The 22,938-nt window shown below is 41.3% G+C and overlaps 1 protein-coding gene across 1 annotated transcript; it reads left to right on the top strand.

Annotated features, from left to right (window-relative positions):
* Positions 1-1,148: 1,148 nt before the first annotated feature.
* Positions 1,149-22,737, top strand: MEX3C (mex-3 RNA binding family member C). Its single transcript, XM_025931132.2, has 2 exons — positions 1,149-2,282; positions 19,703-22,737. The coding sequence occupies exons 1-2, from the start codon at positions 1,535-1,537 to the stop codon at positions 20,926-20,928; spliced, it is 1,974 nt and encodes a 657-aa protein (XP_025786917.2). The 5' UTR covers positions 1,149-1,534; the 3' UTR covers positions 20,929-22,737.
* The last annotated feature ends 201 nt before the right edge of the window (positions 22,738-22,938 follow it).

Here is a 22,938-nt window from a genome sequence, read left to right as displayed (position 1 = left end):
TACACACCATTTTCAATGACTGAAAAAACTATAAAACAATTCACTAATAATTTTATATCGATTGTATGTTGAAATGACATTTTAAACATTGAATCAAGTCTACTATTTCTTCTCATTTTTTCTAATGGGGCCACTAGAAACCTTAAAATTACACTATGTTGCTCACATTATATCTCTTAGGGCAACGTGGGTTAAGATTGACCTGGGGAGACCCAACTGGTACCTGGGGTAGGGGTGGGGGTTATGGCATGGCCTAAGATGCTGGAAAGTAATGGGCTTGGTTTTTAACAAGCCATTTAAGAATAAACCTCTTAGAAAAGATAGCACGGTCCGGAATCACCCGGGCCATACTGTGGGAAGACGCTCTCGTCTAGGAGGAGGAAACAATGACTTAATTTCCTTGAAAAGCCCCAAAGATCGAAAGTTCGGCCCATCAAGGCTCCCGCAGTAACCCAACGGCCTCCTGGCACTGGAAGCCTGGCCAGCCAGGCGTGGGAGGGCCCTGTCCGGAGGGAGGAGCGCTCCCGGGTCGCTCAGGGAAGGCCCAGAAGCCACGCGGCTCAGTAAACCACCCCCACGGCTGGATAGGAGGACACTTCACTGGCCCCTCCTCCGATGACTCTCCCTAGGCCCTTACCCTGAAAGAAGGTAATCTCGTTCTCAACCGGGGGAAACAACGCCCACCGTGCCCACGACTACCCCACTCCAAGGCCGCTCACACAGTGCCCTAAAAGACCCGACCCTTGTGGGCAAGTGGGACGAGGAGAAAGGAAGAAACCTAGCTGTGCGCTGCAGCTGCACGCGCCTGCGCGAAAACCCCTGCTCGGCCCCAGTTTCAGCCTGTTACAGCGCCTTCGTCCCTCCTACTTTTCCCCGCCCCCTCCTGGGTACGTCACAATGAGTGACGTGTAAAGCGAACAATCACAGTCCCTCTCCTCGTGAGCCAGTAGGGACAGGGGAGGGAGGGGAGGGGGGAGGGGAGAGGACGGAAGGAAAAGGCTTCGGGGACTGGCTTGTCCCGGCCACCCAATCAGAGAGCTCTGGGGAGGAGTGGGGCGGGGCCCGAGAAGAGGGTGGGGAGTGGGGCTAGGGAAAGGCATTAGAAGGCTGCGGGGAGCAGAGGGCGGGCTCCCAGAGATTAAAAGCAGCCAATCAGAGCTCGCCGGCTTCTTTCGGAGAGCGGCGTGGGGCGTCGCCGCCGCCGCGCGCGCCGGGGGCTGGTTAAGGCCATGAAACAAAAGAAACCCTGAGAGGGGAGCCGCTGCCACCTCCAGCAGCCCGCCCCGCTGCCGTCCCCACCCACCCACCTAGTTACCTACCTCTGCCTCCTTCCTCTGCCCCTCCACCCCGCCCTCTCCAGTCTCCGGGCGGCCCTGGCGCTCCTCGGCCCGGGTCGCCAGCCCCGCCGCCTCCCCAGAGGAAAGGTGTTTGCGCGCTGAGCAGGGCCCGAGCCCTGTCCGCCATGGGGCTCGCCGCCCGCCGCGCCTGACCCGGCCGCTGCCGCCGCCGCCGCCATTGACAGCGCGCCGCCGCGATGCCGAGCGGCAGCTCCGCGGCCCTGGCCCTGGCGGCGGCCCCGGCCCCCCTGCCGCAGCCGCCGCCGCCGCCGCCGCTGCCGCCGCCCGCGGGCGGCCCGGAGCTGGAGGGGGACGGGCTCCTGCTGAGGGAGCGCCTGGCCGCGCTAGGCCTCGAAGACCCCAGCCCGGCGGAGCCCGGCACCCCGGCGCTTCGGGCCGCGGCGGCGGCGGCGCAGGGCCAGGCCCGGCGGGCGGCGGGGCTGCCTCCGGAGGAGCGGGCTCCGCCCGGCCGGCCCGGGGCCCCGGAGGCGGCCGAGCTGGAGCTGGAGGAGGACGAGGAGGAGGAGGAGGGGGAGGAAGCGGAGCTGGACGGAGACTTGCTGGAGGAGGAGGAGCTGGAGGAGGCAGAGGAGGAGGACCGACAGTCGCTGCTGCTGCTGTCGCCGCCCGCGACCGCCACCTCCCAGACCCAGCCGATCCCGGGCGGGTCCCTGGGGTCGGTGCTGCTGCCCGCCGCCGGCTTCGATGCCCGGGAGGCGGCCGCGGCGGCCGCGGCGGCGGGGGTGCTCTACGGAGGGGACGATGCCCAGGGCATGATGGCGGCGATGCTGTCCCACGCCTACGGCCCCGGCGGCTGCGGGGCGGCGGCGGCGGCCGCCCTAAACGGGGAGCAGGCGGCCCTGCTCCGGAGGAAGAGCGTCAACACCACCGAGTGCGTCCCGGTGCCCAGCTCCGAGCATGTCGCCGAGATTGTCGGTCGCCAGGGTGAGTGCGGCGGGGAGGAGGGGAGTCCAGCCGGGCATGGCCCCGGGCGTGGGTGGGGGAGCCGAAAGAGGCGAGCTCCCGGCTGCAACATTGAACCCGGCGAGTCCCCCAAATCCATCGCGAAGGGGTCTGCGAGTAACCGTGGGTAGATAAGATGAGAAGGTGGGTCACCTTGCGAAAACCCACGGCATTCCGCTCGTTTTGCATGGTGAAAGGTGTTAAGTTTCTCGAGGCACCCAATCCGGTGGTGTTCACTTAACTCGGGCTGTATTCGTGGAACACCAGGCTGGCGTGGCACCAAAAACCTCAGTGAGGTGGTAAAAGGTCGGGTCGGTGGTGGATTCGGTGTTGTGCACGGAAAGCTGCGAGATTGCAAGTTTGCGCAGCCGACAGTACCCAGCTCACCTTAGGGAGCAGCTTGTTCAGACGAAGAAATTGACAGGAATGGAGGCTTTGTACAAGAGCTCAGTCGAGAGGGAAGGGGATGTTCAAGTGGTGGGTAATGCCATCACCCCCCTCCACCCCTCCGCTATTCAGAAACTTAGCTTTTGAAGAGCAGCCTAACTCTGTTGATCTTTTTGTATTCCCTTTGATACATTTTAACTCTCGAAATGCCACATTGGCTGTCTTTTAGAACTACTCTAGTGGACACGATGAAGAGAAAATGGACAGTAAGGTAATTGAGTTAAGGAACTCTATGCGATTATACAGTTTTCAGTAAATTCTCTTCACTTGCCAGCACACCAGCACTGCAGACAGACTCCTCCCACATTGTTCAGACAAAGGACCTATGTCTCAGATTCCAGGAGTAGATTTGTGAAGGTGGGGGAAGGGGATGCCCAGAGTACCTCTGTAACCGACATTTTTAGGGAAGGTCCTCTGCTCTTTAGTATAGCTTCCCCCCAGCCCCTCCCCCCCAATACTAAAGGAGTAAATACTAGCCCAGCTGCCTTATTTCAATATAGCTTAGCCTGGTTGATGTCTCTTTACTGTTAGGTTGAGAGCATTGTTGGGGTCAAATAAAGAGAAATAATGGCGCTGCTGCTTAAATGATCTCATCTTTCCCAAGTGGTCTAAAGTACACATAAATAAGAGGTCTGTGGAAATGGTGGTTTCAGATGTCAGAGTTGGCTCATTTCTTACCTCTCGGATTTTAATAAGAAAAACCCGTCTGAAATCTGGATAAAGGAGATAGCTTATTTCAGACTGCCTGATGACTAGTACTTTAAAGGCACTGTTCGAAGCTGGTACCATTCAATTGAGAATTTATTCCTATAGTTTGGTAAATAAGATTCAGATGCCTTGTTTTTGTTTTGTTTTGTCTTGTTTGGATGGGCTTGGGGGCTTTTTTGTTCTTTGTTTTGCCATACTTAAGATACTAATCTAGGAGAGCGCTGTTTCACCTTACATAGAATAAAACTGTAACATCTCAATTTATAAATCCAAAATGAGTTGGCCATTCAATTAAGTACATCAAGGAATTGCTATGTTCAAGCTTCTGTTTTGCCAGGTGAGGGTTTATGGCAGTTGGGAATGTGAGGTTGATTCAGACAAACTTGCTGCCCTTAAACTAGGAGTCTAATAAACAGTGGAATGGCACTAAACTAACATGTCGTTTAATGGCACTCACTGTAGTGAGTGTGTGACAAACAGGCATGGCTTGTGAGAACATCAACCCTGTAGGGACTTGGAGAATGGATAGGACTTAAATGGAGATGAAGAAGGAGAAGGACTGAGGAACAATGTGAGGAAAGGTGTGGAGGAATGATCTCTAAGTAGGATTAGAAAGTTTTGGGAGTTTTGTTTTTGTTTTTGATACTTGGGGTCTTAAAAGGAGTGTGGCGAAAAGAGGCTGGGAAGGTGTCTATTCAGACCAAAGTACGAAAAACTAAATGCTATACTAGGATTGCACTGCCTGAGCACAAGTTGCTTCAGTATGCTTACAGTTTAGGATAACAAAAGAAAAGAACATTTACATTATTTGCCAGTTTGACTAAGGACAAGATAATGATATCTTTTGTATATTTAGTTAAATACAAACCTTTGTCCCTTTCTATATTTTAAGCACGAAAAAAATGATCCCTAATTGCACAGACTGTTGTCTTTATACAAATCCATTATTTAAAAGTAAACTGAATTCATTCTGAGTTTTTATTTTGTACCATCTCCTGAATTACAGCAAATGAGATAAAATCTTTAGTTTTTCTGGGCTGTGCTCATTGGTTAATAAGGAAATGTGGTTCTATTTATGTCTTAGGACATGGAGACAAATTGCTGACTATTCTCTTGCACTTAATATTTCCCAGAGCTGACAGTCCTGTTAAAAGGATGTCATCATCCGCTATCTTATCTTAAGAGCAGAAAGTCTTGTCCCCCTTTTCCTGTTCTGAACCATGCACCTAGTGGATCATTGACCCCTTCCCCATCTCCACCTGGCAGCCAGCACCATAACAAAACCTGTAAAGTGTGTTCCCACTCCCACCAGGAACAAGGCAACTTCTAATGTTTGCATCCTTCTATAGGGTGGTAATTTCTCTTTTCTCCAAGCGAATAAATGGGGCAAATCACTTAATTTACTTGTCTGCTTTGGATGAACTAAACTTTCATTCTTAAGGATTATCCATTCCTGCCATTTTATTCATTACCTAAAGTCGTAATTTTCTGTTTGTCATCTCTTAATTGGTTTTGGAAATAAATATGACACAGATGGAGACATTTCTGACTTCAGCTCTGAAGCAAAGGGTAGGACAAATGGAATTCTGAGTCATATAGACTAGAACTCATGTAGATGGCCTCTGGTTCCAGTATCTTTAAAAAAAAAAAAAAACAACCCACTGCTTTTGATAGTGATGAAAGTTGTCAGTGTTGACCTCATATTTGCACTCCCATATTTGCAAATGTTAAATTGGCCCCATTTTTTTAAGATTTGCATCTCATATTGAAACCAACAATACTGTAAAATAAAGCCATGAGCTAAATAAAGGGGCTTTTTGATAAGCACTGAAGTTTTAGAATATGGGCTAGAGATTAAACCTGACAATAGACTTGGGGAGCCTGGGTGGCTCAGTCAGTTAAGTGTCTGACTCTTGATTTAGGCTCAGGTCATGATCTCACACAGTTTGTGGGATCAAGCCCCACATCAGGCTCCATGCTGACAGTGCAGAGCCTGCTTGGCCTTCTCTCTCTCCGTTTCTTTCTGCCCCTCCCCCCGTTCGTGTGTGTGTGTGTGTGTGTGTGTGTGTGTGTGTGTGTGCGCGCGTGTCTGTGTCTCAAAAATAAATGAAGTAAACTTAAAAAAAAAAACCTGACAACAGACTTAAAACTTAAACTTTTGTTGAACATGGTACCCACAAGACACATTCGCAGTGGTTAATATGAGGTTTAATGTACAGCCATTGATGTCCAGTTAGGTTAAAAAGTGAGTTAAAATAAACTCTATACCCATTCTTTTTTTTTTTTTTTTTTTTTTTTTTTAAATTTTTTTTTCAACGTTTATTTATTTTTGGGACAGAGAGAGACAGAGCATTAATGGGGGAGGGGTAGAGAGAGAGGGAGACATAGAATCGGAAATAGGCTCCAGGCTCTGAGCCATCAGCCCAGAGCCTGACGCGGGGCTCGAACTCACAGACCGCGAGATCGTGACCTGGCTGAAGCCGGACGCTTAACCGACTGCGCCACCCAGGCGCCCCAACTCTATACCCATTCTTAACTACATTATAAGTAAATATTGAATGTCATATATTCAGTTGTCTTAGAAATTTGTAACATAGGGGGTGTATGTTACTGTTTAAGCTTAACATGGGTCTTCATCTATTTTCAATAGTGACTTTATATGTATGTTGTTCTCTTGCCTCATAGCCTGGAAGAGTTGTCTCCAGCTTTTTTTGATTGTACATCCTGTCAAAAAAATTAATCTTGTACTTCCAAAGTTTGTATATTTATGTATGAATGATATGTATCTGATATATACTATAAAAACATGTAAAAAATTTAAAGAATGAGGTAACAGTGGAAATTGGAGTTCTATTTTTTTGTGTGTCTACACTCTAGTGGGCTCTGTACCTTTGGCTGTCACTGAGCTAGACCCCTTCGGACATTGTTTTCTTCTTTATTGAGCTGCTCTGTCTCCACTGATTTCCCAGTGGTTATTTGTGTGGTCACTTTTAAAATAATGAATATGTTACATTGTTTCAATATCTCATAAACACATCCTTATGACAATTTTCCCCATTTTATTAGGGTAGAACCACTCTTAAGTTTTAACATAATTGAAATAAGGTATATGCTTATTTGTGTATGTTTGTTCAAAAGAAAAAGAGAAACTTAGGTCATGCCATACATAAATTCCCTATTCAAGAAGAAATACACATTTCTTGAGGAGAAACTGTTTCAGAACAACGCTAAAGTACATTATCTTTTTCTTTTATGGAGTAGGGGGGATTATTGGCCTTCTCTTTGCCAGGTACCATAATCCTTCTAGGCCGTTATCCCCATTTTATGGGTGTAGAAACTGAAGCTCCAAGAGATAACTTGCTCCAAGAAAAAAAAGTGGAACTTGGATTTAGACCAGTTTGTTTGACATCAAAGATTAAGTTGCTGCCTCTGTATTCAAGCATCCTGCTCAGGAAGGTTAATGATATTTGAGTTAATTTCTTCCCTAATCTTTGGGATACTGTATTTCTAGTATAGATAACTTCAAATATCCTCATTCTCCAAATTAATTTACTTAATAAAATTTTGATGTCTCTGCTACCCAGAAGGCAGTTATCATTCTAATATTCTCCTTCTCATATGCCTAACTAAAAATTCACTGTTATTTATAGTTCAGAAAGTTAATTTGTGTTATATACCTACTAGCTTTACAAAGCTTATATTGTAACTTCTAGGCTTTAAAATTTAAATTTAGTTGATAATAGTTTGTTAGCTCTGGGACCATTGAGAAAGGTTCAATTATTGTTTTGCAAATGGGTGGGGAATCTACTGCCTTTTCTTCCTGGCTCATTCAGCTAATGAACTATTTGGATTCACTAGGAGGAAATGGAAAATAAGGTGGTAATACAAGGGTGTATTTTCTACCCCCTGGTTACCAACAATCTAAAAATGATCCAGGGAGTCAAGTATACGGGAACTGTTACTCTGTTAGAGATTCCTGTTTAGGAAAATTTTCAACAAAGTTTATGGGTTGGAATTCTATGTAGCTCTTCTTATATCTTAAGTTTTCAAGGAAAGATAGTATTTAGTTATAAGATAGTGCTTAATATTTTGTGGATTTGGTTTTGAATGAATTTGATATTTGTACAGATTGAAAGATTTGATACTTTTGCCTTAAACCGAATACAAAAATGTTCAGAATATATGTTTTAATATAAAAAACTACCCAAATTCCCTCAACAGTCTCTGCTCAGCTGTGGTATATTGGAAAGAGTCTACAATCAGAAATTAAAATTTCTAAATTTGATTACTCTGTGCCAGTAACTCACTTTGTGATCTTGGACAAGTCACTTAAGCTCCCTAGGCTTCAGATACCTCTTCAGCTGGATGTAACCTTATCGATAATACCTCTAGAAACTGAATGATACAAATAAATGGAAACACATGAAACTTTAAGCGATAAGTACATACTGTTTTTGTTGAGTTAAATATGAAATTAAGTCGAACCACTTTTTAATCTCATTTACCTTTCTTGGCTTTAGCAGTTTCACACATTATATTCTTCTAACGTGTAACAACTAGAACCATCTGATGTCTGAATGCCTTCTGGCTACAGGGCACTTCTGTCTGGATAGATTTGAATTATGTTGTGATGACAACGAACCCCAGCATCTCGGTATTAAAACAATAAAGGGTAATTTCTTATTCGCAGGGGCTCTGCTCATTTCAGTTATTCAGGGACACGGGCCAGTGCAGTGGCCACCATCTCAAGTGTTAGCTGGTCTTCCCATGTGCCAGCGGAATAAGAGACAGTAGCATAGGACATGCTGGTCTTTAAATGTTAGACCCGGAAGTAATAATTACATCTCCTGTTTTGTTAATCAGAGTAAGTCATGGGGCCACACCTAACTTCAAGTAGGTAAGAAGGTCCATTACAACCATGTGCCCACAGAAGAGAGCCAGAATATTACTGAACAGCTATAGTGACTACCACAGTATTATTTTATGATCAAAGGGATTGTTACAGAATTTTTAATGTAATTTAGGCCATGTAGAATTTTTGAAGTTGAACTCCAAATGAAAAAATAAGTAACAATGTTCATAAGAGACTAAATAGGTAAGTTTATTTGCAGTTTAAAACCTCCTTTAGGAAACTCCAGGTAGATTATGGAAGATCTATTTTAAAACCCCATTGATCTTCAGGTAATTCCAAAGTGATAGTTTATTATTATTATTATTATTATTATTATTATTATTATTAAACTACATCTTAATACCTCCCAGATGGCTTTTAGACCATAATTTCTGAGTTTACTTTTAACTTTTTCCCCATGCCACCATTAGGTACCATATGGACATTTTTAAAGATTAAATATGATATTTAAGCTTTTAAAATAATTTTCTAGTATTAGTATTACCAAGTCCAACTATACTACATTGAATATATGCACAGCCTAGTGCCATTTGGACAGTTCGAGTCTTTATTCTATGATTGAGCACTGCATAACATTAGAACCTCTTCCGTGCCAGTGTTTGGGATTTAAGAACAATTCATGTGGGCATGGTTTGTTGCCTTTGTCTAGTAAGCAAAAATTGCAATTCATTATATGCAGAGAATCCTGATTTGACTACAAATAAAGTACCATGGAATAATAAGATTGGCCTTGAAATTATAAAGACAGTCCTTTAATGAAAACTGCAGGTGTAGTTCAAGATTAGCGTGAAGTAGTTGATCTTTTGGACACCATTGGAGGAGTGTAGGGAGGGAATAGTTCCAAACAACTAAAAAATTTCCCAGAAGGGTTGCTATTATTAACAGTATTTACATTTCAGGCTGACCTTTTTATTACTGTCCCTTTTTCCTTACCATTCATCTTCCCTTTGACATACCTTCTCCCTTGCCATCAGTACCATTTTAATGTACTGTAGGAAAGGACATTGGAACTTGGGAGTTTAGAAAAAAACTTGTTAAAGACTTGGTTTCACCATTTGTTGCCTGTGACCTTGGACAAATCACTTAACCTTACTGAGCATTTCTTGTGGGAAAAAAACCTGTTTCAATGACTTGTTCTTCCTGGCCCCTTCCATCCCCCACTTGTTGGGAACAAGTTTGAGAAGATGTCATTAGTACAGATTCATAGCACAATTGAAAGTACAGACATAATAAATTATATATGAGGCAGGGTAAAGTTTATAAATCTTCTGCTAGATTTGTACTCTGAGCACATACTACGTTGAAACTGAAAATTGTCACTTTAGTAAGTTTTTCCCAGGGTATACCACTAACTAAATGGTCCACAGTATATATTTTTTTTTAAGTTTACGAATGAATCTGATTATTATATGGTACCCAAATAGAAGTAATTCTAAGATTTCTATTAACATCCTCTAAAGCGCATGATCCTAATTTTAAAATCCCCAGTTAGGAGAATTGTTCTAGCTTTCTTCTCTAATTTACACCCTTATCTAGGTGTTTCAGCTTTGATGAAAGGCTAAATATGAGCCTTTTTTTTATTAAGTATTTCAGTTCTCTTGTCTAAGTGAAAAAAGAAGGGGAATTTTAGATTTTGTTTAACTCCTTAAGAATCTACTAGAAAAATAAGTTAGGTTGAGAGAATGGTGTATTTTAGGAGTTACTAGTTCATAATTTTGGGCAATTCTAGGCTTTGGTTTTCTTCATGTATAAAATGAGGTTGAATTAGATTATTTCTTAGTGCTCTCACATTCTGATTTTTGTCCAAAAAGAGTCCCTACAATCATGCAAAAGTATACCAGATTTCAGATTCCCAGTTAGATTGACTTCAACATATCCCCTCCAAGTTCAGTAAAGTTGATAATATTTCAGCATGCTTTATATAATCAAAATGTTAAGTTTTATCTTCAGGAGATAAATCCTTTAAGTGTTTTCAACTTCCTATAGAAAATTGATTCAAAGTCAAACAACTTTTTTTTTTTTTTTTTTAATTATAAACCTTCAAGTGTGTGAGACAGTGTATCGTCTCATTTGATCCATTCTTATTCCCACCATACAGATAAGGAAACAGATCTATGGGGATATAAGTAACTTACCCAGGGTCTCAATCTCATGGAATTGGAGACTTAAACACTGCTATCTCAGTAAGTGGTAGAACAAGCAGACAAAAAGATCAGCAAAGACACAGAAGGTTTGAATACTGTCTACAATATAAGAAGAGAGACTGATATCTGTACATGAACATGTGTAGACATCAGATCATTCTGGTGCTTGAAACTGATACAAGTCAGTGAGGGCAGCACTGAATCTTGGTCATCTTTGCATCCTTGATAAAGTACCCAAAGCAAGGTAGATGCTTGTGATGTTTATTGTATTTAACTGGATTGTTGGATTAGACTTGCCATTTACTATTCCTGTTTTAATTTCCATATTGTGGTAATTGGGGTTTTCTTCCCTCTTGCTTTTATCCCCAACCCTTTATGTAAGGAGCCAGTCAACCTGAACTTAATTTGGAGCTTTGTTTTATGGCCAGTAGCAGCCTTCTTGATTTAAGGCATTAAAAGTCAATAATAACAAAACTAAAATCACAATAATGAAGCTGTTTGAAGTGCTGACAGAATGATGATATCTACAGTGAGACTGTATTCACAAAAAATTTGAGGATTTTGACTAGAAGAGCTACAAGGACACTTCACTTGAACTCTAGAAAGGAAAGCATTTATGATACTGTGCATTTATGAATAGTTTGCATTGCTGATCTAAACAATGTAACTGTTGGGTTAAGTTAGTATGCATAAGAAACACTCTTATTGGGATTTAGCTGATATCCATCAGTCTTTGAAAACATAATACCGAAATTGAGTTCCTGTAAAGTTAAAGGAGCTTTTGAATAGTGTGTCTGGACTATCCCTCAAGGAATAGGATCCCCTCTTAATTCTAATATATCATGAAACATGAAATAATATGTTCCTCCGGTGCTTTTAGAAAAAAATAGTATGGAGTCATAAGAGGCATGTGGGGTTGTTAAGACAACGTGGGTTTGAGATCTGACTTTCCCACTGGGAGATCTTGAGCAGTTCAGGTTCTTTCCTGCCCTTCTTAAAGCACTGGTATGATGATTAAATGGGAATAAATCTAGACAAGTTTGGAAGACTGAAAAGTGTGCTACAGATTTTTATTTTATCATTATTATTTCAGGAAATACTTGAAGAGTGGTTGGGCATGGTTGGGTAGTCTTGTAAGTTACCCTTTACTGGGGAGCCAGGGTGGGGTCAGTAGGTTAAGCGTCTGACTTCAGCTCAGGTCATGATCTCACAGTTCATTTCATGGGTTCGAGCCCCGCATCAGGCTCAATGCTCTCAGCAGAGCCCACTTCAGATCTTCTGTCCTCTTCTCTCTCTGCCCCTCCCTCCCTCACATATGTGTGTGCTCTTTCTCTCTCAAAAATAAATACTTAAAAAAAAAGTTACCCTTTACAGAGCCACCTACTTGAAAAACGGGCATTGTAATAAGCATTTTTAATACATGATTTCATTTAATCCTTGTAAGAACCAAGTGAGAAAAGTATCTTTAATCGTAGTTCCTCACCCATGAAGGAAGGATAAAGGTTTACTGACCTGCTAAAGTTCACAAAGCTGGTTAGTGATCATCCGAAGTCAATGTTCCCAACCATTATTACTCAACCTACTTTTCCTTGAGGAAAGGAAGAAAAGATATATGTGTATGAAATAAGGTAGTATCTGATTGTCCCAAGTTCTTTTACGACTTTAAAAAAGAAACAGTGACTTTTTCCTAGGAGAAGAGGGACTTGGTCAAAAATGTAAGCATCAGAAAGGACCTAGAGGTTGAATGACCTGACATTGAAACCAGGAGTAGAAACGGGGTGGGGGGGGGGGGGGGGGGAGAAACTGGTGATAGACTTAAGACCCAGGCCTTCAGATGATCAGTATTTTGCTTCTTACATTGTTTCCTTTAAACTATGCCTTGGAAGATTCATATGTGGTAGCAGTAATAATGAGTCTGCACCTTTACTAATAGCACCTTGTACTATTTTGAGTTCATAGAGCCAGCCTTCACATGTACAGCCTCATCTTCCAAACGGCCATGGTTGTTACTCAGAAGCTATAAGGTGTGGAGCAGAAGTACTATGGGTTTTCCACATTATTTAGGGAAGTATCTGAGCAGAGACAGAAGAGGAACAGGAGGAACAGGGCATGTTTAGGAGATGATAAAGTCTAGAAGAAGCTGGGTTATGGCTACTCGATGGGAGAGAAGTGGGGGAGGGGGGCAGCGGGTGGTTTTAATGTCAGGCCAAGGAGTTCTAATTTTCTCAAAGGTAAAAGAGCTACTCACAGAGTTTCATTCCCCCTCCTTATCTGTGTGTCTGTGTGTCTGTCTATCTGTCTATCTCTTTATAAATGTTTATTTGTTCTGAGAGAGAGTGAGAGCCTGCAAGCAAGGGAGGGGCAGAGAGAGAGAGAATGAGAATCCCAAGCAGGCTCAGCACTGTCAATGCAGAGCCACCCAACTGAGCCATGCAGGCGCCCTACCACCACCACGACTTATTTAAAGTGTGTGTGTGTGTGTGTGTGTGTGTGTGTGTGTGTGTGTACTACACCGATATCCTAGTAGGATTCTTTACCCTTAAAACAACACTCTTGGGGAGAAGTTTTGAATAAAGGTACATGCCAAGGATGACCCAAAGTGGATATATATACATAATGCAATTTTGGTGTTTAGCTTTCTCAAGTCACCTTAAGTTAAGGTATATGTAGCTAATTTATGAAGTGAATGGAAAATACAATGAACTTCTAGAAAACAAAATACTCTGTGAAAAATCAGCAACAGCTCACATAACATTTGGGGCTTGTTTCTTTAAAAAAAAGAAGAAGAAAAAGAAGAAGGAAAGAAAAAAAAATGGACATGTGGTGGCTCAGTAGGTTAAGTGTCCAACTCTGTTGATTTCGGCTCAGGTCATGATCTCACAGTTCCTGAGATCAAGCCCCTCGTGGAGCCCTCTTGGGATTCTCTCTCTGTCCCTCCCCCACGCACACGTTTACGCGCGCTCTCTCTCTCTCTCTCTCTCTCTCTCTCTCTCTCTCTCCCCCTCTCCCTCCCTTCCTCCCTCCTACTCCCTCTCTCTCATAATAACTAAACATTAAAAAAAAAGACTCTTTGCCCCTACAAGATGGAATTTAAACCCCTTGCTGTCATTGAAGATGTGTCCACCTTTCACTGTGTGTGGTAACTTTGGTAGCATTAGAAATCTGCGGCAGATAGTAAGCAAAATTAAAGAACGGAGAAAGATTTCTGGATTGAGCCTTCCATTTTCCTTCCAGCTCCTAGAGTCCACCTACAGTGTCCTGCCAGAAGGCCTCCCTAGGCAGTTCACAGTGGGGACTGTTGGCTTGTTCGCAGGCTATCCAGAGCACATCACCTCTCTCTACTACTTTCAGTTAAACTTTTCTTTGATAACCCCCACCCCACCCCCACTAAAAGAACATTTGGCATTGCAGCCCTTCTTACACATGTTGTACTGAAATATTTGGAACATGTTGAGTTTCGTTATTGTTTTTAATTTTAATTGTTGTTTTTAATGTTGATTACAGCCTATTAAATTGATACTGCAACCCCAGGTTTGAGAAACCCCGAACATCCATCGCTTCAGTTCTTTTTCTTCCTTTTAACTCCTCTCCCAGCAATGAGAGAGAGACGGGTCCCTCTTAACTGCTGAGGCCTCTGGCAGGACAGGTTCTCTTTACTCTGCAGAAGCAAGGTGGGACCGGACCTCTGCTCACCAGGGAGCAAGAAGGCCATGAATCGGGCCACAGCTCCAGGGTTTTAAGGCAAACCCAGCCCCAGCCAAGTGATATAGATAGAAAGGGGAAATGAGTTCTTATACTAGGGCTAGATTGGAGACTTTTTCATGTGGGGGATTTACTTCCAAATCAAAACAGAATTACAACTATAAAACTGTGCTATCCTAGTTCTTAACATTCTACACATTCTACATCTACACGTTCTACATCTACACATTCTGGTACAAAGCTTGACATCTGTTCTTTTTATCAGTAGCTGTAAGAAGACCATGGTTAGACCTCACCTCTTAGAATTAAAAAGCCTTGTTCAGATTTCAGGTTATGAAATCATTTACCCTGCAGTTCATACAATTTAAAATAATGTCAGTACTAGCCAAAAGTCTAATGAATATATATGCTAAGTCCAGTAAAATGTGTCATTTCTTTATATTTTAAAAAACTTTTCTGGCTTAATCATACTTCTTGGAAAAAACTAATGCATTTGTACGGTTCAAAATTATTAAAATAATATAAAGAGTGTGGAGGAAAATTAAGGCTCCCTTCTACCCTGTTCCCCTAAGTGAACCAGTTTTATGACTGCATTGTATTCCATTATATAGCTGTACTGGCCTCATGCTAATATAATTAAGTAATATAATACAAAGGTCATTTTATACCTGTGCAAGTATTTCTGCAGGATCAGTTCTATGAGTGGGACTGTAGGAGCAGAAGGATCCATGCAGTTGTAATTTTGATAAATAATACAAACTGCCCTTGGGCAGTTCATACTCCCAGCAACTAAATATAAAGGTCCTTTTCCCTGTTCTTAGTAGCACTGTTTTTGATACTTGTTTTGATATTTGATATTCTTATAGGTGGAAAAAGACCCTTCAGTTCACATGGAAATGGGAATTTTCATGTTTCGTAGCCATTTGTAGATTTCCTTTTCTGTGAACAGTTTCTTTTATTTTTTTTAAATTAGGTTTTGGTGTTCTGATACGTAGGGCAGGTATATGTATGTATGTAAGAGAGAGAAATTAGCCATTTGTGGTATAAGTTGTAAATAATTATTTCTTTAAATTATTTTTGGTGACTTTTGCCATGCAGCAGATTTTTTAAGTGTAATCTAATTTATCTGTACTTTTATGGCCTCTGAATTTTATGCCACTCTGAGATTATAAATTCTTCAGTGATTTTTTAAATATCTTAGACTTTGCAAATAGAAACTTAATCTAAAATACTCTAAAAACCTTTGACCTCCTTCACCTATAAAATAATAAAACAAGTTTGTTTTTTCTTTAGTTTGTGTTGCCTATTTAGAAGTCTCCCTAGTCAGATTGTCCCCAACTTTGTTATATATATATATATATATATATATATATATATATATATATATATATATATATATTCATTCATTCCTGGAAATCATGTGTTGGTTGTTTGAACCTCAGTGTATATGTTCCTATAGAAACAACATTATGATTGATGAGGTTTCCTGTAGTCCTAATCCAAATTGAGGCTATTGTGTTAAAACTGTCTTAGAAAATTTAGGAGAGAGAAGAAATACATTCTTTTATTTTTGTTGGCAGTGGCTTAGAGGGGCTGGGCTTTGCTACCTTCCCATTACCTCCTCTGACCTGGAAGACCTAAATAAGTACACAGTCCTTTGGGGCAGGATAGGCCTATCTGACTCCCCTATCTCAGAAGTGGTCCCCACTCAAAATATTTGTCTTCAGTCCTCCAGAGCCAGTTATTAAACACCTCTTTGTTAGTACCGGCCTTAGGCCAGATAGCATTCTGGGTACCTTTAGGCATATTTTCTTCCTACTAGGTATTAAAAAGTGTTGTATCATGCGACTGATGGTTGCTTCTAGTCTCAAAAGTATTTATTTGGAGAAGTTTACTTAATTCAATTTTCTAGTGGTCAGTATCAGTAAGGATTGAGAGGAACTAACCTCAAACTCTTTGGTTATTTCTCTCTTTGTCCTTAATAGAAATTCCCAGTGTTTTTCTGCAGGATGAACAGGACCCTCTTTGTTAGAAATGTGATTCCAGCAGACTGCCTTGTTGTTAAATTGTAGCCCAGAGTATCTGAATAATAACAATAACTCCCCTGGATGTATAATGTGAACAGTTAGTTATTTGTTCACATCACAGCCTTTTAGAATTTCTTAGATAGCTCTCCATCAGTCACATATTGGCCAATGGAAAGTGCTCTCGGTTCACAGCCCTAAGCAACATCTTTTGTGCTGAAAGAGGGAGTCTTCTGAAGATTCAGTCTATATAAAAAAATAGATATGGAAGTTTTATTGCTCGTGTCTTCTAATTCACTCTCTATTGTGGAGCAAAAGCAGTAGCATTGCCTTATAGTCAAAAGTAACACTATCAACTCAATCTTCTTGTAGTTCTCACTATCAACTCAATCTTCTTGTAGTTCTTTATAAATGTAAATTTACAGCAGCACTATTTATTCATTCATCCATTCATTTGAGAGAGAGAGAGCATGTACAAGCAAGGGAGAGGGGCAGAGGGAGAGAGAGAATCCCAAGCAGGCTCTGTGCCCAGCACAGAGCCCAGTGCGGGACTTCATCCCACAACCGTGAGATCATGACCTGAGCCAAAATCAAGAGTTCAACACTTAACCGACCAAGCCACCTAGGCACCCCTACAGCAGAGTCTTTGTAGTTAAAACTTTCGAGTTTTACAGTAGCATAAATTCAACTCACTGAAGTAATTTCTTGATTGCCCCCAAGCCACCTCCTCCCCCCCTTGACCCTTCTTACCTTATCCAGTTACTGCACTAAATGCTTTCCTTGCAGTTTTGCTTTTAGCCCCTCCCTGCCAAATCTTCTCAAATGAGTATCTTTGAATTAGAGTAATCTTGACTCTCAAAGTGTTTTTATGATAGGCACCTAGGATCCAGCAGTGAGAAAACAAGCCATTTCTTTGTAAGTTTTACAGTTTGTTGAAAGGGGGAATAGGTGTGGGTTAAGTTCCAAAAATCCAATGGTAGGTTGAAGAAAGTTGTGTTGCATATGTTACAATTGAAGTTAGCATAATCAGTTCCCTTCAACAAAGTTGCCTTAGCAATGTGGGGCTAGAAGATGAAAGTCTTGAAAAGCTCAGCAAAAAACAACCTTACATTCAAAGCAATATGTATAAGAAAGGCCCAGTGTTTATAAAGGAAACCAATCTTTGTTTCAACACGTGCTGTATGGGCGCCCTAAAGGTATATACTTCTAGTCAACCATCCAGTGGTTTGGGAATGCTTATGCTTAAAAGGGTACACAAAGCAGTCCTGAGGGATAGGAACCTTTGTAGAGGATGAGGCATCTAAACTAAAATATGAAGGCCAGCAGGAATTAAAAAGCAAGCAGAGGTGGGAGTAAAGAGGCAAGGACAAAGGAACATTCTAGTCACAGAAGCAAGGGAGCATGGGTAAGGAGTTTAATACGGTAAGAGCACACTGCAGAGTTACAGAAGTGAGGAAGGAGAAAAAGCAAGTGGTAAAGAGATAGATCTAGAGAGAGGTAATCGGTTCCCAGGTAAAGAGGAGCCTTGTGTGCCAAATTGCTTGGACTTTATCCTTGTGGTAAAAGGGAGCCATTAAAGCACTTTATGCAAAGAAGTGATCATGTGATCTGTGCTTTATTTAGAAACCATCATTTGATTAAAATGAATATAGCCAATGGGTTGGAGTGAGGTGGGACTGGAGGCAGGAAGACTTGGGGGAGGAGGAGCTTTTACAGTTAGCAGGTTAGAAATGATATATGTAAAGACTCAGTTTGTATGTGTTATGAATTCATTGGGGGCAAAAAAGGGAGGAAAGATTTAAGAAAAAGACCACCCCCAAAGTGTGACATGTGTCTTTAAGAGCACCTGGCCTCAGGGTACCTGGGTTTCTCAGCCAGTGACTCTTGATTTTGTCTCAGGTCATGATCCCAAGGGTCAAGCCCCGCCCGCGTCAGGGTCTGTGTAGAGCATGGAGCCTGCTTGGGATTCTCTTTTCCTCTTTCTCTCTCCCTCTCTCCCCTATTTGCACTCTCTCTCTCTCTCTCTAAAAACAAACAAACAAACAAAAAAAACCTGTCCTCTTCCTTTTGAGGAACCTAGATAACATAATATATTCATGAGAACAGATGTATTCTAGCAAGCTTCATGGTAAGATCTTTGAAAACTATAACCCCATGGCTCAGTTGTCCATTTAACACTTAAGTTACACTTTGAAGCCCTCTAATCTCATGTAGTTGGTTCTGGTAATAGGTGATTGCTCTAAAAAGTCAATTAAAAAATTAATGGATTGTTATGTATGTGCATCTCCAATATTTTGTTTTAACTTAAATGCATTTAGGATTTGGGGCCAAAACCTTTCATTTGAGAGTGGGTCTGCCAATCTGAGTAGTCTTTTAATAAAATCCATCCAGTGCCCATATTCCATACAATTTCCAATATGTTTCTTTTGAATTTAGCAAGAACTTTACAGTGAGTGCAGCATCATTCTGTGTTAGTTTTTTACCCCAGGCCTTTACAGTCATCTCACTCATGCATAATTCACCCTTCTCTTCTTTAAGCTACATATATTTATTGAGACTTTCAAAAATAATCATCTTAATTTTCATACAAGTACAGTGTCTTTTTGCATTCATGTTTCACTGGTTTGTGTCATAGTTAATTGAGTTAGTGCTTGCGTACAACTAGAATAAGCAGTTATGGGGATACCTTACTTAGTAAGCCTCACATTCAACTGATGGCAGCAGATGTGAGACAGCCTTTGGGCCATGAGCATTTTGCTCATCAGGTGAGTTTACAGAGGAAAGAGTAATGTTAAAAGATGACAATTAAGTGGAAAGCTGTTAAAGAACTTCTGTTTTATAGTATAGTTGTATGAAATTTGAGATTCTCGACTGACAAAAAGACCATAGATTTTAAGTTAGACTGGGTTTAACCGTTTTCCTGAGCTTCATTTTCCTTATCAATAAAAGTGTAATAATCAAGTTCTTAGGGTTCTTGTATAGATTGAATGAGACAGTAGATGGTCAGTGTCTTACATATGCATTAGTGGTTTTTTCTTTGCCACCAACATCCTGCAAGCGAGCTAAGTATTACCGTTCTGAAAGTCAGACCTGCTTGTGGTCTAGCTTGCCCGTACAGAGGATTTCGTGCATCATTTGCAGTGACTGATAACAAGAGAAAGGAAACAATTAGCATGACTTCTAAGATCTCCTGGTAGAGGCACCGCCTCTTCCTAAGTGAAAGACCAGGACACAAGTATACCGGAGGACCAGGGAGCATTTGTGGAGTTAGGAAAGCTTTCTCATCTAGTGATAAGTTTTTATGATGAAGAAAAACTAAAATTAAAACAACAACAGCAACAACAACAACAAAAACGCAGCTGTCCAGAAGCAGACATTTGGCTTGCACGGAGCTTTCTGTGATTTGTCTTTATCAATATCATTGACATAAATGTTGATTCTTATGAAATATGTTCTTTCTAACAGGTTGTAAAATTAAAGCACTGAGAGCCAAGACAAACACATATATCAAGACACCTGTTCGTGGTGAGGAGCCCATTTTTGTTGTCACTGGACGGAAAGAAGATGTTGCCATGGCCAAAAGAGAGATTCTCTCAGCTGCAGAGCACTTCTCCATGATTCGTGCATCTCGAAACAAAAATGGCCCTGCCCTGGGAGGATTGTCGTGTAGTCCAAATCTGCCCGGTCAAACCACCGTTCAAGTGAGGGTCCCCTATCGTGTCGTGGGATTGGTAGTTGGACCGAAAGGAGCAACTATTAAAAGAATTCAGCAGCAGACCCACACATACATAGTAACTCCAAGCAGAGATAAGGAGCCTGTCTTTGAAGTGACAGGGATGCCCGAAAATGTCGACCGAGCGCGAGAAGAAATAGAAATGCATATTGCCATGCGTACAGGAAACTATATTGAGCTCAACGAAGAGAATGATTTCCATTACAACGGTACCGACGTAAGCTTTGAAGGTGGCACTCTTGGCTCCGCGTGGCTCTCCTCCAATCCGGTTCCTCCTAGCCGCGCAAGAATGATCTCCAATTACCGAAACGATAGTTCCAGTTCTCTGGGAAGCGGCTCCACAGATTCCTACTTTGGAAGCAATAGGCTGGCTGACTTTAGTCCAACGAGCCCATTTAGCACAGGGAACTTTTGGTTTGGAGATACACTACCATCTGTAGGCTCAGAAGATCTTGCGGTTGATTCTCCTGCCTTTGACTCTTTACCAACGTCTGCTCAAACTATCTGGACCCCCTTTGAACCAGTTAACCCACTCTCTGGCTTTGGGAGTGATCCTTCTGGTAACATGAAGACTCAGCGTAGAGGAAGTCAGCCATCTACTCCTCGTCTGTCTCCTACGTTTCCCGAGAGCATTGAACACCCACTTGCTCGGAGGGTTAGGAGCGACCCACCTAGTACAGGCAACCATGTCGGCCTTCCAATATACATCCCTGCTTTTTCTAATGGTACCAATAGTTACTCTTCTTCCAATGGTGGTTCCACCTCTAGCTCGCCTCCAGAATCGAGACGAAAGCACGATTGTGTGATTTGCTTTGAGAATGAAGTTATTGCTGCCCTAGTTCCATGTGGCCACAACCTCTTCTGCATGGAATGTGCCAACAAGATCTGTGAAAAGAGAACGCCATCATGTCCAGTTTGCCAGACAGCTGTTACTCAGGCAATCCAGATTCACTCTTAACTATATATATATACATAAATACTATATCTCTATATGGACTCGTAAAGGCATGGGTATAATGGTACCCCCAGTAAACTTCCTAATGAATTCTTATGACTGTTATCAGGCTTTATTGGGATTAGGCTAAAGTTGTTAGTAAACTTATAAAAGGCTGCTATGGTAACACTAAACCTAAGTGGTCTCTTGTCTATTAGTTTGGTTTGAATTATTAATACTATCCTGTAGACCCAGAGACATAGCTTGTATAAGAATTGCTAAAACTGAAGTTCAGCTTGGCTGAGTGAAGATAATCATAGGTTGTGTGGCCTATGAGAAAAGTATATACGTCTAGATTTCAAAACAGTGGGTCCCAAAGCCTAACCACATTAAGAGTTTATGGAGGGTACTTGGCATTACAGATGATTCAGACACTTCCAGTGCTGCCTTCTTTACACTGCCAGTTTTGACAAAACAGGTTCGTTTTTTATTTTACAACAACTTATGCCTAATTCTGCAGGATTGCAAGTAACTTTTTAATGCATTGTGATTACTTATTGGTAATAATAGGGCTGATGGCAGTTTACTCGATCACTGGTTATAATTTGGGACAAAAACTGCTACATTGACCTTCATCTCGCCCAGAATGCTCACGGCTGGTATGATCATTGGATCAGGAATGCAATTGTGTCGATTGTGAATTCCTACCCATTGCCTCCCTCGGTGAATGTGGAAATGACCACCTGGGTTTTCCCATTTCGGGAAGGGCTTTGGGATGCACCTATATTGGCTAATAATTGAGGATGCGAACATTCCATTCATTAGTCTGATCAAGCTGTTGATTAATTTTTAGACTATAGATCAAAATGTGAAACATTTTATGTTCAATCCATATTTGTCTTGCACATTATAAATATATTTTTATTTTTTAGTAATTTAGGGGAGGGGAGGGAGAGAGGGATAATAATGCCCTTAGCATAATTTACAAAAGCAGCTGTGATGACTTTCAATCAGTTTACTTCATTTCAAAACTATTTCCAATCACGAGGAAAGATTTCTTTAAGATACACTTTTACATTTCACCTGTGGATGTCTGTAACTTCATCCTCAGTATGTTCCCAAATCTGTGCTGGCATTGAAAGGACAAAAACAATATACTGGTGGGTTTTTCTACTAATTATTTTTTGAAGCATTATTTTCCCAACACAAAAGAGCTTTTTTTCTCAATATAACAAAAATTGAAAATCCTATGTGTATTGAATAGTAAATAGACAAATTTTATTTTTTATTTCCACTTGAAGAGTTACATTTCGTATAAAAGTTTACAAATAACGGTTTTTATTTTGATTTTTTCAGTATAAAAATTGCCTTGATGGCATATTATGATGTAATGCTAACTGCTTGTAGGATAGTTAAATGTCAGTATTGAAACCTAATCTTTAGCTGCCGTCTTGTAGATACGAACGAATGTTCACCAAGCATGTATTTTGTATTTTGTTGCATCGTACACTGCAACTAATAAGCCAAGGAATCGACATATATTAGGTGCGTGTACTGTTTCTAAAAACCACAAACTAAGAATGATAAATTATCAATATAGTTTAGTATTTGCTAATTTTACTACACTCTTTTGTTATGTATATGTAGGGAAGTCATAGGGATTATAAATTCAATTTGAGTAAAGTTTAAAACCATATATTTTATGATAAAGGGCCTTTAACTTAAGATGGCCAAAGCACTGATATTATATATTTGCTGTAAAGAGAATTATAAGAGTTTTATTTTTCTGATATTAAAAGTTACTTAATAAAGACTTGTTTCCATTAACTTGAATGTATTCTCCCTGGTGTTTTTCATGCCATCATTAGTTTAGACTGGAGGATAGCCATTTACCAAAACTGAACATGTCTGTTACAGAACTGCCCCTCTCACACGCCAGCTACCTGTGTTCCTTCTTGCAGTGGTTTTTGTTAGTGTGTTCTTAGTGTTAAATGTGTCACTTAGGCTCCTACCCAAATTTAGCTTTTCCCTTAA

This window comes from Puma concolor, chromosome D3 (genome assembly GCF_028749965.1).
Source record: "Puma concolor isolate L17-30 chromosome D3, mPumCon1.1.hap2, whole genome shotgun sequence".
In the NCBI taxonomy this organism is placed as follows: Eukaryota; Metazoa; Chordata; class Mammalia; order Carnivora; family Felidae; genus Puma; species Puma concolor.
Note: the sequence above shows the minus strand (reverse complement) of the source record. Positions and strands in the feature narration are given on the sequence as shown.

What these genes read in the sequence shown, in the direction of transcription:
- MEX3C (XM_025931132.2), top strand. Translation starts at nt 1,535, where the DNA reads ATGCCGAGCGGCAGCTCCGCGGCCCTGGCCCTGGCGGCGGCCCCGGCC. An exon ending in CGAGATTGTCGGTCGCCAGG is followed by an intron (nt 2,283 to 19,702) that starts GTGAGTGCGGCG and finishes TCTTTCTAACAG; the next exon opens with GTTGTAAAATTAAAGCACTG.